A 17,555-nucleotide genomic window follows, 5' to 3' on the forward strand; every position below is an offset into this window, starting at 1 on the left:
GCAATCTACGAATCTAACTAACATGCGGTACCATTCGATTTTCGTATCACCCAAGACCCCAATGGATGTTAAAAATTAGCCCAGGAGGGTTATTTTTGCGTATTGTATTTTGCGTATGTGTATTATATTTTACTCTCCACGATAAAGCATTTTTATTCTGCTCTGTTTTTTTTTTCAATTTTGACAAACTTGCCGTTTGCATTTAGTCGCCCCTGTTGACCCTGTAAATGTGTTAATTCGATATTATGACGCACACCAACTGTCTTGTGTATAGATTTCGTTGTCTGACCAACTGGTGTTTTTTGTTTGTTTGATCGGGCTTGAAAATTTTAGTGACAATTTGCGATTACCGCTTGTTCGAGATTCATTTTCAGTTGATAAATAAATAAAAGTTACAATTGTGCATTGAGTTTGTACTGACTATGTCAGTTTTCTTGTAGACATTTTACGATTATATTTCTTTACACGGTTTTGTAACTTTTGTTTCTGGCTCGTATGCAGTTGTTTTCATGGTATTGTTATGTTTCAGTATTACCCTCAAAATAAATCGTTTTGAATTTCAAACACTACATTTATATGGAAACAAAACCATCAAGTTAAATTTTAATTTAGCCCATGATTTAAATAATTGCACACTGTTGCCTGTTATAATAGACATTAATTTTTAGTAAGTTTGTTTTTAATAACTACATTTGCATAGAAACAAAACAATTCGGTTAAAAGTTTGATTCAGCTCATGATTTAAATAATTTCACACTGTTGCCTCCCATAAAAAACCTAATTTGTTGTTTAATAATAACAAATTGCTGTCTAAATACAACTAATACCGAATAATTGATGTTTAGTGCAAATATTAATGGGTATTTTTTCAGCAAAAACATAAAAATGCCGACAATTAAACTTCAAAGTCATGATAATGAGACGTTTGTGGTTGACGTTGAGATCGCAAAGCAGTCTGTGATCATCAAAACCATGTTAGAAGATCTTGGTGTTGATGAGGATGATGAAGAGGGTATACCTCTGCCAAACGTTAATGCTGCAATTTTAAGAAAGGTGTTATATTACAGTAAACTTGCCTAAACATTTAGTTCTGAAAAATAGAATTATTGTCACATATATGCATACCATAAAGGTGTTTTTGCAGTTAATTTTCTTTTTTTGAAAATGAAAAAGACTGGTTGATTTTAGAAAAGTATTGTGGCTTACTTTGCGCCGTGACTTTTTAGTTTAAACAGTGCTCACTCAATTTATATTTGTTTTAAGTTTTCCTTTTAATAAAATGCTATTTCTGGTGTTACTTAACGATCATCAATATATATGTACATTGAGAAATAAAATACTTAACATAAACAAAAAAGATGTTCACAAAACCAAACTGTAAGTGTTTGGTACACTTACATACATTCTGGTTTTGTGTGTATCTTTTTACTGCTTTTATAATCACAAACTACATCTTTTAGGTAATTCAGTGGTGCACCCAGCACAAAGATGATCCTCCTCCCCCTGAAGATGATGAGAACAAAGAAAAGCGAACAGATGACATCCCTGTTTGGGATCAAGAGTTTCTTAAAGTTGACCAAGGAACATTGTTTGAACTCATTTTGGTAAATAATTGCATTGTGTGTATATTGGTTAGATCCATAAAAGTCTGACTGCATGTATTGTTTTTACAACATGCAAATAACTTAGGTAGAGCTACTAACACCATAACCCATGCCAGCCGTACATTTAGCTAATTATGGGTCCCCTTCCCTGAAGGGGACACATATTGTTTTTGTCCGTATTTTTTTTTTCTTTTTTCTGTCTAACGCTGGCTTGTTAGACGCGTTTGGTTAAGAAAGAGTGCTTCAAATTTATTCAAATTTGCACAGATGTTAGTTATTAATCCGAGTTTGGTCCCCGTGAAATTTGACCCCAAATGACCCAGCGGTTCACCCACAGACCCCCAAAACGTAAAAGGTTTAAACGCTCGTTTGTAACGCTCGTTTGGTCAAGAAAGCGTGCTTTAAATTTATTGAAATTTGGACAGATGTTAGTTATTAATCTGAACTTGATCCTCCAAAAGTTTGACCCCGAATGACCCAGCGGTACACCCACAGGCCCCCGAAACGTAAATGTGTCTAACGCTCGTTTGGTCAAGAAAGACACTGTAGGCAGAAGTCCCAAGAGAGTACGTTTACGAATAATAGGGCAGAGCGGGAGGGCTCGGCTTGACGTCGGACAGACGTTTTACGAGAGGTCGTTTCGGTGATTAGATATCAGCTGTTTTGCACAGCAATGCTATGTCGTTTTATTAAGTTATCACTCACATTTTCAGTTTTGGCAAAGGTTTCACACCTATGGCGTGATTTAAACCTAATAACCGTGCTTCGGTTTCGTATATGTCAAGCAAAACTTTGTTAATCAGACTAAATATGAAAAAATAAACTTGACTTTTTTGGAAGATAATTTTTTTTAAATGCTCGTTGTCAGGTTGGCTGCTGCATGACCACGAGTTACTTAAGGTCAATTAGTAGGTATTACTAACACAGTTCAGAACTTTCTTTCGTCATAAGTTCATAACGTAGCGTTTTTTTTAATCAAATACTCAAGGCATGTATAAATTAGGTGAAACAGTGTTGTTGAACACTAAGGACGGCGTGCTATTGAAAACGGTGTCAAAAGGCCAAACAGTCGTTTGGTGTGTGCACCCTAAAAGGTTACTACAGGTCAATGGTACTCGTTTTGCGAAACAAAGTTAAATGAAAAACAATTTGTTATGTATACACTTGCAGCAAATCGCTTTTTAATTTAAAGTGTCTGTAACACAACTGTTACAGCTTTCTAGAAAAAAAAAATGTGTTTAAAACCCGACCTTGGACGACAACATCTGGGTCAAAGCAAGAGATTAAATTGAAAGTATTTGTTTCGTTCTTTTTTAATGTTTTTGTAATTATACGACAATAATAGTGCAAAAAAATACAAACAAATTTTTTTATTGTTGGGTTAATGTTTGTAAAAATTTGTTCTTAAGAATTAAAAAATCACCGCAACATTTGTTTACTGTAAATCCGCACAAACGCGCGTGTGGGGACCCATTAGTTTTTGTTTACAAAAACAATCATATGTGTAGATCAAATGATGTGTATAGTAAAATGGATAAATATCGTATAGAATATATAATATGGAAGTATATCAGAAAGCCACCATTCTAATTTTTGATAGGTGGCGCAGGAGCTGAATTATTTATTTAGCGGCTAATTAGGGGTAGGGTTGGGAAGTAAGTTTTTGGAAATTTTTCATCAAGAACTAGTTATTTTTTGGATTTGTTTCATTGAATTTTTCATGATAATACCGAATCCCAACCCTAATAGCCCTAACCGTAGGCATATTTTGAGATATACCGTTTTCAATTGGATTTTTGCTCTTTGTGCCACCTTTCGAAAATAAGCTAAATGTGTGGCTGATGTGAGTTATGGTGTTAGTACCTTTTCCAATAACTTGAGTATAAATTGCAACAAAAATCAGAATTAAGAACAATGGAATGAAAGGGTTCAGCTGTAACTGTACTTGTGTTAAACTATTTTGTTCTCATTACCAACTTTTGACACCAAGACCTATCTAATCGTTGATTGTGACATAGCAAGCATTGAAATGAATTGTTGGTTAATGTCACTATCTTGCAAAGTATACGCAGGTAACTTGCCATTTGTGTCTTGTAATCAAGGCCATTGTATTTTGATTACTTTCGGTTCCAGTTTTTGTGATATATACCGTATATACTCGCCTATAGGTCGCGCCACCGTATAGGTCGCACTATTAGTTTTGTGTTTAAAAAGTGTAGTTTAGAGTTGACTCGCCTATAAGTCGCACTGAAAATCTAGGGATTTAAAAGGCCCTTAGCCTAGCTTTTTTGCATAAATAACCGGTGCAATTGGTTGTTTTTTACCTATGAACTGCATTGCATTGAAACCGCAAAACTATGTTTTCTCAACAAAGCGGGAAAATCCAATGCACGCTGAGCTGACGCATGTGTGTGTGCGCTCATGAAACTGTCTCGCTTTGGTATGTGTGTGCATGAGCGCATGCACCCGTATTCGATAGCACATTTCCACTACAATTCGCGTCTATAACACGCACCCTTAATTTTTTATTCAAAATTAGTATGAAATTTTAAGTGTTATACTCGAATAAATACGTTATATCCACCCAATAAGCCGACCGGAAAATACGGTACTTGCAATAGCCGAAACCTTTCAATTTTGTTCCGCCTTGGTGGCGATTTGCACTTATGTCGAGCGGATAGGTCGCACCTATATTTTTTTTTAAATATAAGGAAAAAAGTTGCAACCTATACGCGAGTATATACAGTATAAATGCTAGATCAGCGGTTTTCAACCCGTGACCCATTTTAGCAACCAGATGAACCTTGTGGCCCTTATACAATTTTTTTTATATATTTTATGATCACTAGAATAAACTCTTATTTTGTTCTAAAAAAGAAAGGTTCTATGTTTACTTGTCCGTTCACTTTTAATACACAAATTTGTTACAATAAACTGACATACTTCACCTACATTAAATGTTTTGGTTTCCTTTGGCCCACGAAGTGCAGTGGCACTTGCATTGAATTATCTTATGAATAGCGACATAATAAAGCATTTGTTTGGTATTGTAAAGGTCATGATGAAAAAAGGTCATAAAGGTCATGATGAAAAACAAAATACATTAAATCAAATAGTTCGATATTTTTTAAATTCGTTATTGCTGATTAATATTTCCTTTTTTCTTACCAAAAGGCAACATGACCCCCAGTAAAATGGCAAACAACCCTAACACTAGTTACAATCCACGGGTTGAAAACAACTGTGCTAGATAGTGCAGTGTAATCAGGTAATTGTATAACTTCGCTGACATCAATTGTTCTGTTTCTTAATAGATTAACGGGTAATAACAGAAACTGATTCTACCATTTGTTGCCTTATCAACATTCATCTGTAAGTCACACTGTTTAACACAGTCTAAATCGAAAAAAATCTGGTTGTTTAATTTGTAAACACAAGTATGCGGGTGCATCAAGGGTACATTTTTTAAAGATTACACTGAAAGAGTAAAAATTCCAAGTTAGTTAGTTTGCATGATTTTAGGATTGTCTTAATATCAAACAATAACATAAGTTTATCAGTCTAAAATTTTTGAAGCGTTGCAGTTAAGTTTCTGTTTGTAGAATGTTTTTTGAAAACTGACCAAGTGCAAACTAGAGACAATTAGGAGAAATAAACGTGACTACAAATATATTTACCATATTTACAGCAGGCACAGTTCTGTGAAACCTATTTTAAAACTTATTATTATTTCACAACTGAGAACCTCTGTTGTATTAATGTCTTTGTTTACAGGCAGCAAATTATTTGGATATTAAAGGTTTGCTTGCAGTTACCTGCAAAACTGTTGCAAACATGATCAAGGGAAAGTCACCTGAGGAAATCAGAAAGACATTTAACATCAAAAATGATTTTACGGAAGATGAGGAAGCTCAGGTAAATAAGTTAATACCCATAAAAATTTGCTTTCAAGCCAAGTTCTTGTTACAAGTACACTCCATGTAGCACTGTGCTAGGGCAGTGGTTCCCAACCTTTTTTTAACGCGACCCAAATACTTACCAAAATTTAGTTTTGTGGTTTCTCGCGACCCATGGACATGCTATTTTAGTTGTATTTTTGTTTGTAAGTTGGGAAAGCTTTTTGAAAATTACTACGCCAGTAACCTTATAACGAATAAACGCTGTTTTTTTACGACCAAACATTTCCATTTATTCCGAATTTGGAGCTAAAGAGGCATCATTAGCCAGACAACGCTCTACTGTGATCTAACACATCACTTTATGACGTCACAAACAGTTTTAACCATTATCACGACAAGTTGTTATTGGGCAACAATTTAAAGCCCTGGGTTATATAAAAGTAACGCTACGAGGCGTCAAAAAGTAGATGCTGTAATTGTCACTAAAACAAGCGACCCAACAGAATGTTCAGGCGACCCAACTTTGGGTCACGACCCATAGGTTGGGAACCACTGTACTAGGGCACCAACTGCAACATAGACAAATTGTGTTCTAAAATCAGCCTTGCCATGTTCCACACATGTTGCTGGGGTAACAAAGTTAACAGCTTGAGTACTGAAAAAAAGCTTATAACGTTCACTATATTTATCTGTTTTAGTAAAATAATAACAGGATGTTTATGGTACAGAGACATAGTGAGTTTTAACCTATTGCTAAATTTTAGTTAGTAAAAATGCTTTGTTCAAATATGTACAATAGGTTTACCAGCCTTTTTTGGTATATTGACACCAGGCTGTTATTATGGCATTTAACCTATTGTGTGCTTTTCTAGGTTAAAAAGGAGAACCAGTGGTGTGAAGAAAAATAGACTGCATGCCTTATAAACACTTTACTGCAGTTATAAGCTTTTTGTATTCTAATTTCTCATTCGTGTGAATATGTGCGAAATTTTTCATTTTAGACCTTAATTTTGTTTACCTTGCAAAAAAAGCACATTTTGTTTGTTGGTACTGTGACATGGACTCTGGCAAGATGTTTGCAGTGTTTAAAAATATTTATGCTGTGTACACCAGTAAAATCAAAATCACTCTTTAGCTGAAAATTCAATATTTCAACACAAAAAATTGAGGGAAAATTCAAACTGCTGTCGTATAGTCTAGCAATTCCTAATGAAGACATTTATTACTTTACCATTTCATTTTTAACAAGTACATATATGTACAAAACTATATGTTTGTTAGTTTGACTGTTAATGTGTGTTTTGCGTTCTGTTACAAAATAGAAACCACATTTTATCTTGCAGTTTTATCTTGTAAGAATAACAAACATATATTTTTACTTTTTTCCTAGATTTACAGAAGTTGCATAATTCATGTGTTTGACGCAAGGATGTAGAGAAGGGCAAACATATTTAGTGAATCAGTTGTAATTTAATCGTAGAAAGACCCGATTACCAAAGATTGAGCCGAATCCTGCTATAAGTACTTCTCTAATAGTGAATAGCTTTTAGCCATGGAAACAGCTCAAGTGTAAATTAGTCTGCTCTTGAGTGCTCGGCCTTTTAAGTAACAATGGTTGAACTGCTGTCAGCAGAAAAGAGGGGGCAAATTTTTACTCTTACATGAAGGGATTATGATATCAAGTAATTGTGTTTGCATAGGCATAAATTAAATACAGTAGAATTGCATTGCCTAAAACCTGAAACACTCTACAATAGAACCTTTTTCATTCATCAGGTTTTTCGACAAATTATGTTGATTTTGAAGTACATTGCAATTCTAACTGGGGGTTCAAGTGGCCCCTTTTGCCCCTCAGTGCGGTCTCCCATGGCTAAATATTGCATTGATAATAGTTCGGTTACACAAAACATTTGAAAAGTTCCTAATGTTTTGCAGTACTTTGGAATATTGCTAACTAGTGCGTTCCCCACTGACGTACTCAAAAAGGGAAAATACCCTTATTTCTCAGTACAATTAAACGCTACATGTACAAATGATACGAAGTAACTTATTTGAAGAAACGCATTTACTGCAGCAATTCACATAAAAATAACAGTACACTATAGGTTTCAATGGCGTTAGTCACAGTCAAGTGTTAAATGCTACGAATCTTCATGCCGCAAGTCTGTTGCAATTGTATCTTTCGCTGACATGTCTTGTCCCTCGTCGTTAGAGCTCAATGCAGCATTTGTATATGCTCCATTGTTACTTAAATTTGTGTCAGGGTCTAAGTCTGAACCGAACATGCGACTGAACAGTGAGCTGGATTTTTGTTGGACATCGTTTTTGGAGTCTGTGGGTGTTGCGATTTCACTTTCTGCGTTCGAAGAACTGAGTGGTTCCAAGTCACTAAAAATGTAAAAAGATCAAAAAGAACGCCGTTAGACAATAAACAAAATGTTTTGCAGTTAAACGTTTCAAAAATTTGACTATTTATCTCTAAGAGAGACCCTATACCTATTTATGTACCAAATGAAACAGTATAGGCCTATTTTTGTTAGGCTACACCAGGGGTGGGGAACCTGCGGCCTTTTAGGGCACTTAGTGCGGCCTTCGATGTCAGAATACAATTTAGGATGTTGATAATACACACTGCACCAGGCCCTAAAAACTGGACAGTAACGTATTTTTTTACCTTTATTCCACATTACCATTTGATTGGTTCTAGGGCAGCGGTTCTCAAACTAGAGCCAAATGGTTACGTACTGGTACACAAAGCGATTTCCGTAGGACTGCCAAGAGACCAAGGTTCTACAATCTTACTTGTGTTGCAAAAGAACAACTGTTTGCGCATAATCAAATCGTATGTGATGTCACAAGCTGCTCTTAGATTGATATTGGTAAACAAGCGAGTTTCTGCTTTCATAAAATCCTGAATGTTGTAGTGAGGGTGGAAATGTAGTGAGGAATTTTATTTAGCTTGGACCGTAAGTCCAATAGCACATCACCTCTGTCCTTGGCCTGGGAAATAGTCTGTGCGGCCTAAACGAGTGTCGATGAACCGTTTGGCGGCCTTCACAAACAAAAAGGTTCCCCAACCCTGGGCTACACTGTTTTCTTTCAAATCCCAATAAAAAAGTAGAACACACGAAAAATGCGAAAAATAAGACGTTGAGACAAATTAGGACATGTACAATAAAAAGGAAAAAGTATACAAACTAACGAATAGGGATGAGCAGAAACCGAGTACTCGGTACCGAGCATCGCTGTTTTTGATGCTCGGTGCTCTGCCGCGAGCAATAAACGTCCATATTAATGCCCTGTTAACATACGAACTGGCGTTCAAAAGGTTATTTAAGAAAATATGTGACTGTTTTTTAAATGCGTTAGAGTTAGATGGTGGAAAAATGCGTACTTCTGTGTCCTGTACAGCAAAAAACTAGCGGTGGAATTGGGAATGTTTGTAAAGTCAAAATGCACCGAGCTCCGAATATTAACGTATGATGATAGGTGTTCGACCAAACAGAACATTTGTAGTTTTGGCCTTTAGGCCAGGATACATCACCACTAACGAATCAAGCAGGGGCGGCTCGTGCGAGGGGGCTGCGGAGCTGCAGCACCCCCAGTATTTTTACTTGACATTCCTGTTCCAAGTTGTTATACAAAACAATCTTTACATATAGTTTTTATGTTTGATCAGTGTATACTAAGAATAACTTTTATGGCATTAATCGGCATTTTATTAAAATAAAATTAATAAAAATTTTGTATTATTTAAAAAAAATGTTTTCAAAAATAATAATAATAATTATAAGTTATCTATGGCGGAGCTGCAGCTCCAGTTTCGTGACGTTTCATGACGTTTTCAGTTGTGCGCATGCGCACTTGGAAAAGCTACATGCCGGGCTAAATAGGCGAGAGGGGCTGTGGCTCGCACAGCCCCTCCCGTGACGTAGCGCTATAGTTGTGTTGTCTGCTTCGCGTCAGTGAACTCCAAAGCCAAACCCGTGTACTGTGTTTTTAAGTTCGACAGTGAGTGCAGTTAAATAATTATTTTGCTATCATTAAATTTATTGTTTGACTGTTATAGTCGTGACTTTTTAAGATGACTGTAAGTGGGTTTCAGTTTTTACAGTTATCATTAAATAAAATAAGTGTATCTAACACTTTGAAAAAGAAAAAAGGTCATCTAACACCTTTAAAAGTCACAACTAACCTTTATAATAAATAACTGAATTAAAAAGTTTTATGAAAGTATGGGACAAAACATCTGCTACTCCAATGTCATGCAGGAATAAGCAACAACAAGAAATACTCAGTTTTAGTTCTTAATGCTACCAAAAAAAATTAAATTTGTGACTGTGAAGTTAAATGCCTCACTGAAATTCAGGCAATATCAAATGCAGAACAAACAACTGCAGAAGCAACAGGAATTTTGAAATGAAGACAAAAAAAAGAGTGAAGACAATTTAAAGTGTGGATTTCTTAACACACCATGTGGACAGTATTTGCAACCAAGTGCAATCATGTGTATTGATATAATGGACATGTACTGTTTGTCTAAACAGTAGCTGCTAAATTGTTTCACAGGAAGTGTTTCTTAAGAATGAACATTTTACAGACAAGATAGTAGTGGCCACCAAGCATATCCTATTGTTGACGAAGAAAAGCTAGTTACTGAAATGAAAATGTTTCTGCTGATGTTCATGATTACCTTGAAAATAATTAATCTAGAGATGATGTTTTGACAAGTTAAATTACTAGGATGAAAAATCCTTTTTGCTGTTTCCATGATTCCTTCAAAGGCAAAACAGTTCTTTTTAACACTGAAAAAGATGCCAATTTTTCTGAGGAACACCAATATTTCCAAAAGACCTGCACTTGCAGTGCTAGTACTAAATAGAAAAACAGTTTCTTAGTTATCATTTGGGATTAAGGAAGAAGCTGTCAATTATCATGCCCAAACTATAACTTCATGATTCATTTTTGTTGGAAAAAGGAAGCACAAGATTTAATAATATGGTTTAAATTTAAGTGAGAGTGTTGTAAATTTTAAAGCTTGAAGGCGTTTTGCACTTAAAAAAGGAATTATAAGCTATTTGCCAGCAAGCAGCAATTATAGCAGTTAAGAAACTAAAATACAATTAATAGTCTGTAAACAAAAATTTAAGAAAGATGTTTAAATGAACAAGTTCTGAAACCTATGTAATGTGGTTGTTAAATTTGTTAGTTATGATACCAATAAAAAAGCTGTATGGCTAGTTTTTTTGTGTGACAATAATCTGTGAAGTGTCATAGAATATGTTAAAAACGCTGACTGTGACTAAATTTACTTAAATGAAACATGACAATTTTTGTTGTTGAACTGAAAAACTGATTTATATCTATTTTTCTATTACTTTTTTTTCCATATTCCTGTTGTGTTTTACCAATGATTTTAAAAGTAATCATTGGCTTTACCGTATTTACAACCGCTTCGTTTCGAGTCTGTGCCACGTGTGTTTTTGTTTTTCACATTATTACTGAACGTTATTGTGTTTGGCCCGTCGCTGTGCAAGTAAACAAAATACACAAATGATGCCGTCTGCTGTTTACACTCGTGTACATTAATGCGTAACAAAAATTACGTCACAACGGAGTTGCTAATTAAGATTTGTATTACTAAAGCTTATATATGTTCAGTAAAGGCTAAAATTTGTGGGGGCAGCACCCCCACAAATTTTAGGCACGAGCCGCCACTGGAATCAAGTGCAAGTCAAGTCTTTTAAAACCAAAGCAATCTATATGGTTTCAGACGGAAAACATTTTTGAAGATGTAAACTATAAACGACGTTACTTCGTTTTTAATGTGTCCTTTGAAACTCGTAGCTCTCGTACATAAACATCTAATAACCACGATACAATTTCCAAATCAAAAGTGCAGTCTAGGCTAGCCTACATACGACAGACACTTTCGGACATATCCGCTCGAATACATACTTGACAATAAAACGAAAAAAACATTCCCACAAAAAATGAAAAGGACTTAAAAGTAAAAGATAACCGAAAATTTCTGGGTTATCATGCAAACGTAGAAAACGGAATATATTGTAGTCCCGGTTTTACGAACAAAGTTCTGACTTACGATTCCGTATCAGTGCTGTACTCGGGAATTTGTTCGTTGCGGCTAAGCGCAGCCAGACTTTGTATTGGCACAAGGTTAAACGATGGGTGATGGTGCGCCGCTATTCTATGCACCCATAATACAAAATGTCACAAATTATTGTCATTTTATTAGGTATGTGTATAAATTGGTAACATACTGTTTAGTTGTTAAACTTTCTCTTCCGCCGAGGGCAGAAAATCTTTCTGATGTTTAAGGTGGGTCTTAGGCCAATTACATAATCAAATTACTTTTTTCCACTGATCTCTATAAACACTGTAGAGCTACAACACCATAGCGAAAATCAGAACTTCACAAGGGGGCGTAAAGAGCTGAATTTTTATTTAGCGGCTATAAATGGGTTGGGTTTGGAAATATTTACATAAAATTTTTACATTAGTAACTAATTTTTTGGGTTAGTTTTATTGAATTTTAAGTGCTAGTACCTTACCCCGACCCTAATAGCCCTAACCGTGAGCATTTTTGAAAATATAACCAATCAAATTTGGGGGTAGATTCTCATTATGGTGTAGTAACTCTACCTATAAACACAGAGATCAGTGCCCTTTTCTCACCTAAATGTTTCTTCTGTCACGCTTGGTTGGCGCCACCATAACCAGCTTCGTTTTGGTTTCGGCTTCGGCTTGTCATAATCATCTCCTGGCCGCAATTCTTTTTCAACTGATAAGTTCTGTTGGAAAAAATTATAGGTTAGAAAACTTTATACCAAGACACCGTTTGACAAAATACAAAATAAATTACATAGTTTTAACTACCCATATCAGAGTAAAGTTTTGGCAAATATGCCGAAAAGCGGATTGTGCTAAACGTTTGACAACACAGAACAAGTCCCTCCATTTTCATATCACTAAACCTCCTTGTTTTCTCTGTGCACATGTGCATTGTAATTACTTTTTGAATAACTTAGCATTGAATTTACGAAAAACGCATACCTTGGTTTTCAAACCAGGTCGGCCTGCAGGACTTGTGTAATAGGCTTTCTGCAACTGTTTCTGATACATTGGGTCAAGCATTGGGCATCTCTCTATCTCCTTGACATGATTATACCTGAAACAAACAAAAACATCTACGGTATCTATTCTAATCATAGCAACAGTTTTTATGTCAATTACTATTACTGTAGTTCCATTTCGAATTAAACCTTTTGCTAATTATGTGGGGCATTTCATTCTAACGATTGGTTATCTGAACAAACCTTTTCCAAAATTGGTAGGCCAAGGGAGCTCCAATCAAAATCAAAATTGAGCCCACGCCGAGAAATACGTAACCAATAATTCGTAGCTCCTTTGCATAGGACGCTGTTGTCAATTCGGTGTAGTTGGGCGTCTTGTTACCGCTTACCTATGCAAGAAAAGCTCATGAAGAATTCATTCATTTTTGTGATGCGTACAAACATGATACTATAGTGATATCATAAACTATAGTGCTTATAGTGCTCCGCAAATGGTTAAGTATGAGCTGTTTGACAGAAAACAATGGCTTTTCGGTGGTCGTGTTAAACCGTGTTTTGACGTCAATAAGCCTCTTTACATGGACAATTCTAGCGGGTTAACTCGCTAAATTGACGCGCTAAACGTGACGTATGATTTTGGTCGCTACGGTTGACTGAGTTTTTGCGGGCTAAAACGCGGCGAAGATAACCCGCTCGTGGGAGGTAGGTTACGCGCTTGCAAGTCGGGTTATCGGCAGTTGTTAGCAGGGCTGCCACTCCTTGGGATTTTTCCCAAGATCTTGGGATTTCAGTGTTGAGCTTGGGATCTTGGGAAAAACTTTTTAAACCTTGGGATTTTTTTAAATTATTCATTTAATACGTTTAAGATGCAATTAATACTGTTGTTGCGAACAAAAAATATCCATTTGCAAAAATCATCTTTTTATGTAACGATTTACGTAACAGTGCTTCATCAATTTTGTGTTCAAAGAAGTGCAAGTTGATCGAAGTTCTCTGTCAAAACTTATGAGTCAGGCTAGTGCTACAGGCTTTTCGGTGTATTATGTGCCACTAAAAACATGTACAAAAAATATATTTTTCTTTTGTATTTTTCTGGTATTTCTTAGCGTCTTTTCAAAAGTACAGATGACTGGGACCTGGTGTAACCATATAGATTATGTTGCCTGCGCCAGCTAGGATTTAAACTGTGTATTTGCCATTTTTTGGTTATCTTGGGATTTTTGGACAAACCTTGGGATTTTTGGTGAGGTAACCTTGGGATATCTTAAAATTCTCAGTGGCAGCCCTGGTTGTTAGTATTTTGGTGTGTATAGTTGTAGGAAGTAGAACTGGTAAAGTGTAAATAATAATTGTACCAGCGTTTGGTTTCGGTTTTTTAATATCTCAAAGTATTCATCTCTTTACTCCAGACACGGTTTATTGATAAAAATGCACAAATAATTTTTCACTGCCTCATAATTACGCAATTATCGATTATAATCAGTTGGTGTGATGAAACAGTTGTTTTTTGTACCGTGTAAAACGTTCCCGGCTTAAATTCCAAAATTATTTTGTCGCATATTACACCAGTGTTGTGTTCGGTGACAGGCACTTAAAATGCAATAAATCTTTGGTGAAATATCTATGCAAATTTCTTTTATACCGGTTGATTCTGTTTGGCCTAACACAGAGGTCACCAAACTTTTTTCACTGCGGGCCGGATAAGTTTAATAATGATTTGCGCGGGCCGCATAGTTTACATGCCCTAGCACCGTCTTTCCAAACTTAGCCCGCGAGCCGATTTTTAGGGGCGCCAAGATCTGGCCTTTCTGCAATCCCATTTAAAATCTGGTACTGCGACTGTTAAACTGCATAGTTAATCTCATCTTACGAGCAGTTCATGTCTATTACGTCATAAGTAACCAAATAAAGCAATTGTTTGCGCACAATTAACACTTGTAGTCTTGTTTGTGATGTAACAAACAGGCTTTGGATGAATCCTGGGCATTGTAATCCGATGAAACTAGGTAATATCAATTGTACATACAGCGAAAGGAAAACTTTCGTAAGGAGTAGATTAATTTTTGAATGTTACAAAGTTATCAATACGATTTGTCGGGCCGGATGAAATGACCTCGCGGGCCGTAGTTTGGTGACCCCTGGCCTAACATATAAACTGGATTTTAGATTACGTTCCCTTCGATAACGTTTACCGCTTTGCAAACAATCAAGTTAGGTTCGTAACGTTTGATGTAAAAATAGTAATTATAATAAAGTGGAACTTTTTGACAAACCTGGTGATCGACTGAATCTTGAAAGACCTCGTTTGTAGCATCGCCGTTTCCATGGTGATTAGAATGAATATGATTGCTCATTGTAACACTTTCATGGATAAAGAACGCCCCTCCACCTAACACAAACAGAAGCCCACACACCGTCATGTACAAGAAAGTTTGTAGATATCCTTTCAGTCGTTTTTTTGCCATCTCTGTCATAATGAATCGTTGTTCGCCCAACAATCGAAAGCTCGAAGTCGAATACAAACGACGCGGGTGCTTGTTGAAAGATATTACTTCCAGTAATCCAACATTACTGCTTTCTACAACAGCAAGATTTGTAAATGCACAAAAACTGTAATAAAGCTTTGCAACAGGTATTTTCATGCATAACTTTCGTTTGTCAAGCTTCTGGCAAACAAGCAAGTAAGATACGAAATATAGCAATAATAATACATAACATAGCTGAAACTGTTTTTGACTGCTAAATAGGTTAGCACTTTTTGCAGCTAAGCAAGCACACATGTAGGGCAACATTGTATAGTCGGAAGTTAGCATGTATACCGATTGAGACTAAAATTTATATACTTCCCAAACACGCTGATATAGAAAACCAACGCATGCTCATACAAACTGCGGCGCCGGTAGCTACCAGCATCACTTGACCTTTTCAAACAAATGATGCGATACACTACGGGTTATTTAAATTATTCTAAAACTGGTATTGCAATCAAATAAGTTTTGTAATTAAGGTGCTTGGTAGTATGTCTGAATACATCAGCTGTCAATGTATCCATTGATCTCGGCGTACAGACCTGTGTACGGCCTATAATCCTGTTCCATTGTGCTAAGCTTTTCCTGTTCTAATAGTATTCCGTACAATTGTTGTGGCAGTTTGCGTGTGCATATTCTGACCAATTGCTATTACGCTTTATTCCCGTTTCCGACCGCAGATTATGAGATAAGCTTATTCCACTCTGACCAAATTCGTTACACGCTGTCCTATGTGACTCATTTTGTTAATCGCCTTTGCAGTTACAATGGATTCAATGTGCTTGTCGATTTGAACCTTACGTACACCACTATAAACGTCGACTGTTTGTTTTCATTGAGCACCAGCACCACATACGCTAAATACGGTGGTACATCGATCAATGTATCAAACCAGTTAGCTATTACAGAGATGTTGCGAGTTTAACTGTACCCCGCGGCGACACTTTTTCCATGCACGATGGCATGCCAGCTGGTCTTCAACGAAAACACCCTTGGTTTTATATTCCTCTTGCAGTGCAGGTGTGAAAAAAGGAATATAACAACAATGTCGCAACTTAAGAAATATCGAACCCTTTTTGAAATCTACCAGCAACAAAGCCCTCCTTATGTAGTCATAGTGTCAGATTGGCTTAAGGACGTGACCCGACAGGAATTGTTGAAATGCCAGTGCAAAATAAATCTTGAGATCAAGTAGGTCCGTTGACCATCACTGATCACGCTTTTAGCGGTTCTCGTTGTTTGATAGAAATGGTTGACACTTGACACTTTACTAGATTCACATGTAAAACTGAACACATAATGGGCCACACACAAATTTAACACCTACGTGCTGGTATGTATCACTGCGCTGACTTTCATGCACTCGCCCAAGTCATTTAGTGCAAACATGCCACTTACATGCACATTGCTTATCGGTAACTTGAGATGGCGGAAAGCTAATACGCTACTAGCTGAATTTTACATGTAACGATTTTAAAAAATATAAGGTCATAATGTTGTGACCATCTATTTCTCAATCGATATTAAATACTTTCAAAGAATATAAATAAAACTTATTTATAACGCCGAAAGAAGGAAACTGCATGCAGCCGGTTTGATTTTCTCGTTACCATGCACTTTGTTACTGGAACTACTTTTCGAAAGACGAAAATTAAATATTGATGTTGAATGAGTGAGATGCGACACTCCTTGTAAGTGCTTGTCATAATCTCCCGTGAGCCCAACACACATTCGCTACAGGAACTACAGCTTTTACTATTAAGTCGTAACCACAAGCTATGCTGTTACACCAACTCGATTCTTATAGGATTGTTTGCTTTAAAAAAAGTTTTGGGACAAAATGCTAACGAAAAGCAAATGGCGCTAAAATACACAATGTAAATGTAAGAGTTTTTGTGACAGTTAATAACTGTTGTAGGCAATTTTTTTCCAAAAAAAGTACAAAAAAAAGTTTAAATAAATTTAACAAATCTTACCACGAACTGCAGATAAGTTGGTCATTTTAAAAGTTTTTGTCTAAACTCTTTTTCTGTCCTTTGATAACGAGCACCTCTTCCCTCAGCTTGTTACTTACAAAGATCTTGTGTTTGAACCCGATCTTGTGTCTAGATTTGCTTCTCCCTTCCCGCAAGTAATTAGTCAATATGTCGTACAAGTTCGATGCGTAAAAAGTCGATGGAATAATCCATGTCACTGGATATTGGTAACATTAAAGAACAAAAGGAAATTAGATTAAGCCTACCCAGGAAATCACATGACAGTAGATTAGATACGACGGTAAAGCCAACAGCAGTCTGATGTTTCTCGAAAACTTGTAAATTTAGCTTCGATCTGTGATTTAATCTTTAGAAAGCTGTAGATATTATATGCCAACAGTAAAGTATATCAAATCGCACTTATTGGTCCAGAAAACTATTCCCTATCGGTTCA

General features: G+C 36.1%; 2 protein-coding genes across 4 annotated transcripts; one reads left to right on the top strand and one right to left on the bottom strand.

Annotated features, from left to right (window-relative positions):
• Nucleotides 1–787: 787 nt before the first annotated feature.
• LOC145234780 (S-phase kinase-associated protein 1) lies at nt 788–6,838 on the top strand. The gene is made up of 4 exons (XM_080099516.1): nt 788–1,053; nt 1,461–1,604; nt 5,379–5,519; nt 6,376–6,838. The coding sequence occupies exons 1-4, from the start codon at nt 838–840 to the stop codon at nt 6,409–6,411; spliced, it is 537 nt and encodes a 178-aa protein (XP_079955642.1). The 5' UTR covers nt 788–837; the 3' UTR covers nt 6,412–6,838.
• A 692-nt stretch (nt 6,839–7,530) lies between these two features.
• Nucleotides 7,531–17,248, bottom strand: LOC145234779 (uncharacterized). Of its 3 annotated transcripts, XM_080099514.1 has the most exons (7): nt 17,102–17,248; nt 14,871–15,175; nt 12,841–12,986; nt 12,578–12,692; nt 12,200–12,315; nt 11,607–11,711; nt 7,531–7,891 (listed from the first exon to the last, which is right to left on the bottom strand). In XM_080099514.1, the coding sequence occupies exons 1-7, from the start codon at nt 17,124–17,126 to the stop codon at nt 7,645–7,647; spliced, it is 1,059 nt and encodes a 352-aa protein (XP_079955640.1). In that variant the 5' UTR covers nt 17,127–17,248; the 3' UTR covers nt 7,531–7,644. The 3 variants fall into 3 exon arrangements, with proteins under 3 accessions (XP_079955640.1, XP_079955638.1, XP_079955639.1); XM_080099512.1 differs by lacking the exon at nt 17,102–17,248 and having other exon boundaries at nt 14,871–16,092; XM_080099513.1 differs by lacking the exons at nt 11,607–11,711; nt 17,102–17,248 and having other exon boundaries at nt 14,871–16,089.
• Between the last annotated feature and the right edge of the window lie 307 nt (nt 17,249–17,555).

This window comes from Phallusia mammillata, chromosome 6 (assembly GCF_965637545.1).
Source record: "Phallusia mammillata chromosome 6, kaPhaMamm4.hap1.1, whole genome shotgun sequence".
Classification (NCBI taxonomy): domain Eukaryota; kingdom Metazoa; phylum Chordata; class Ascidiacea; order Phlebobranchia; family Ascidiidae; genus Phallusia; species Phallusia mammillata.

Coding starts and splice junctions, on each gene's coding strand:
- LOC145234780 (XM_080099516.1), top strand. CDS start 838: ATGTTTAGTGCAAATATTAATGGGTATTTTTTCAGCAAAAACATAAAA. Junction 1,605..5,378: donor CATTGTTTGAACTCATTTTG/GTAAATAATTGC, acceptor CTTTGTTTACAG/GCAGCAAATTATTTGGATAT. Junction 5,520..6,375: donor CGGAAGATGAGGAAGCTCAG/GTAAATAAGTTA, acceptor GTGCTTTTCTAG/GTTAAAAAGGAGAACCAGTG.
- LOC145234779 (XM_080099512.1), bottom strand. CDS start 15,410: ATGCTAACTTCCGACTATACAATGTTGCCCTACATGTGTGCTTGCTTA. Junction 12,987..14,870: donor AAGATTCAGTCGATCACCAG/GTTTGTCAAAAA, acceptor TTTCTTGCATAG/GTAAGCGGTAACAAGACGCC. Junction 7,892..11,606: donor TACAGCACTGATACGGAATC/GTAAGTCAGAAC, acceptor TTACATTTTTAG/TGACTTGGAACCACTCAGTT.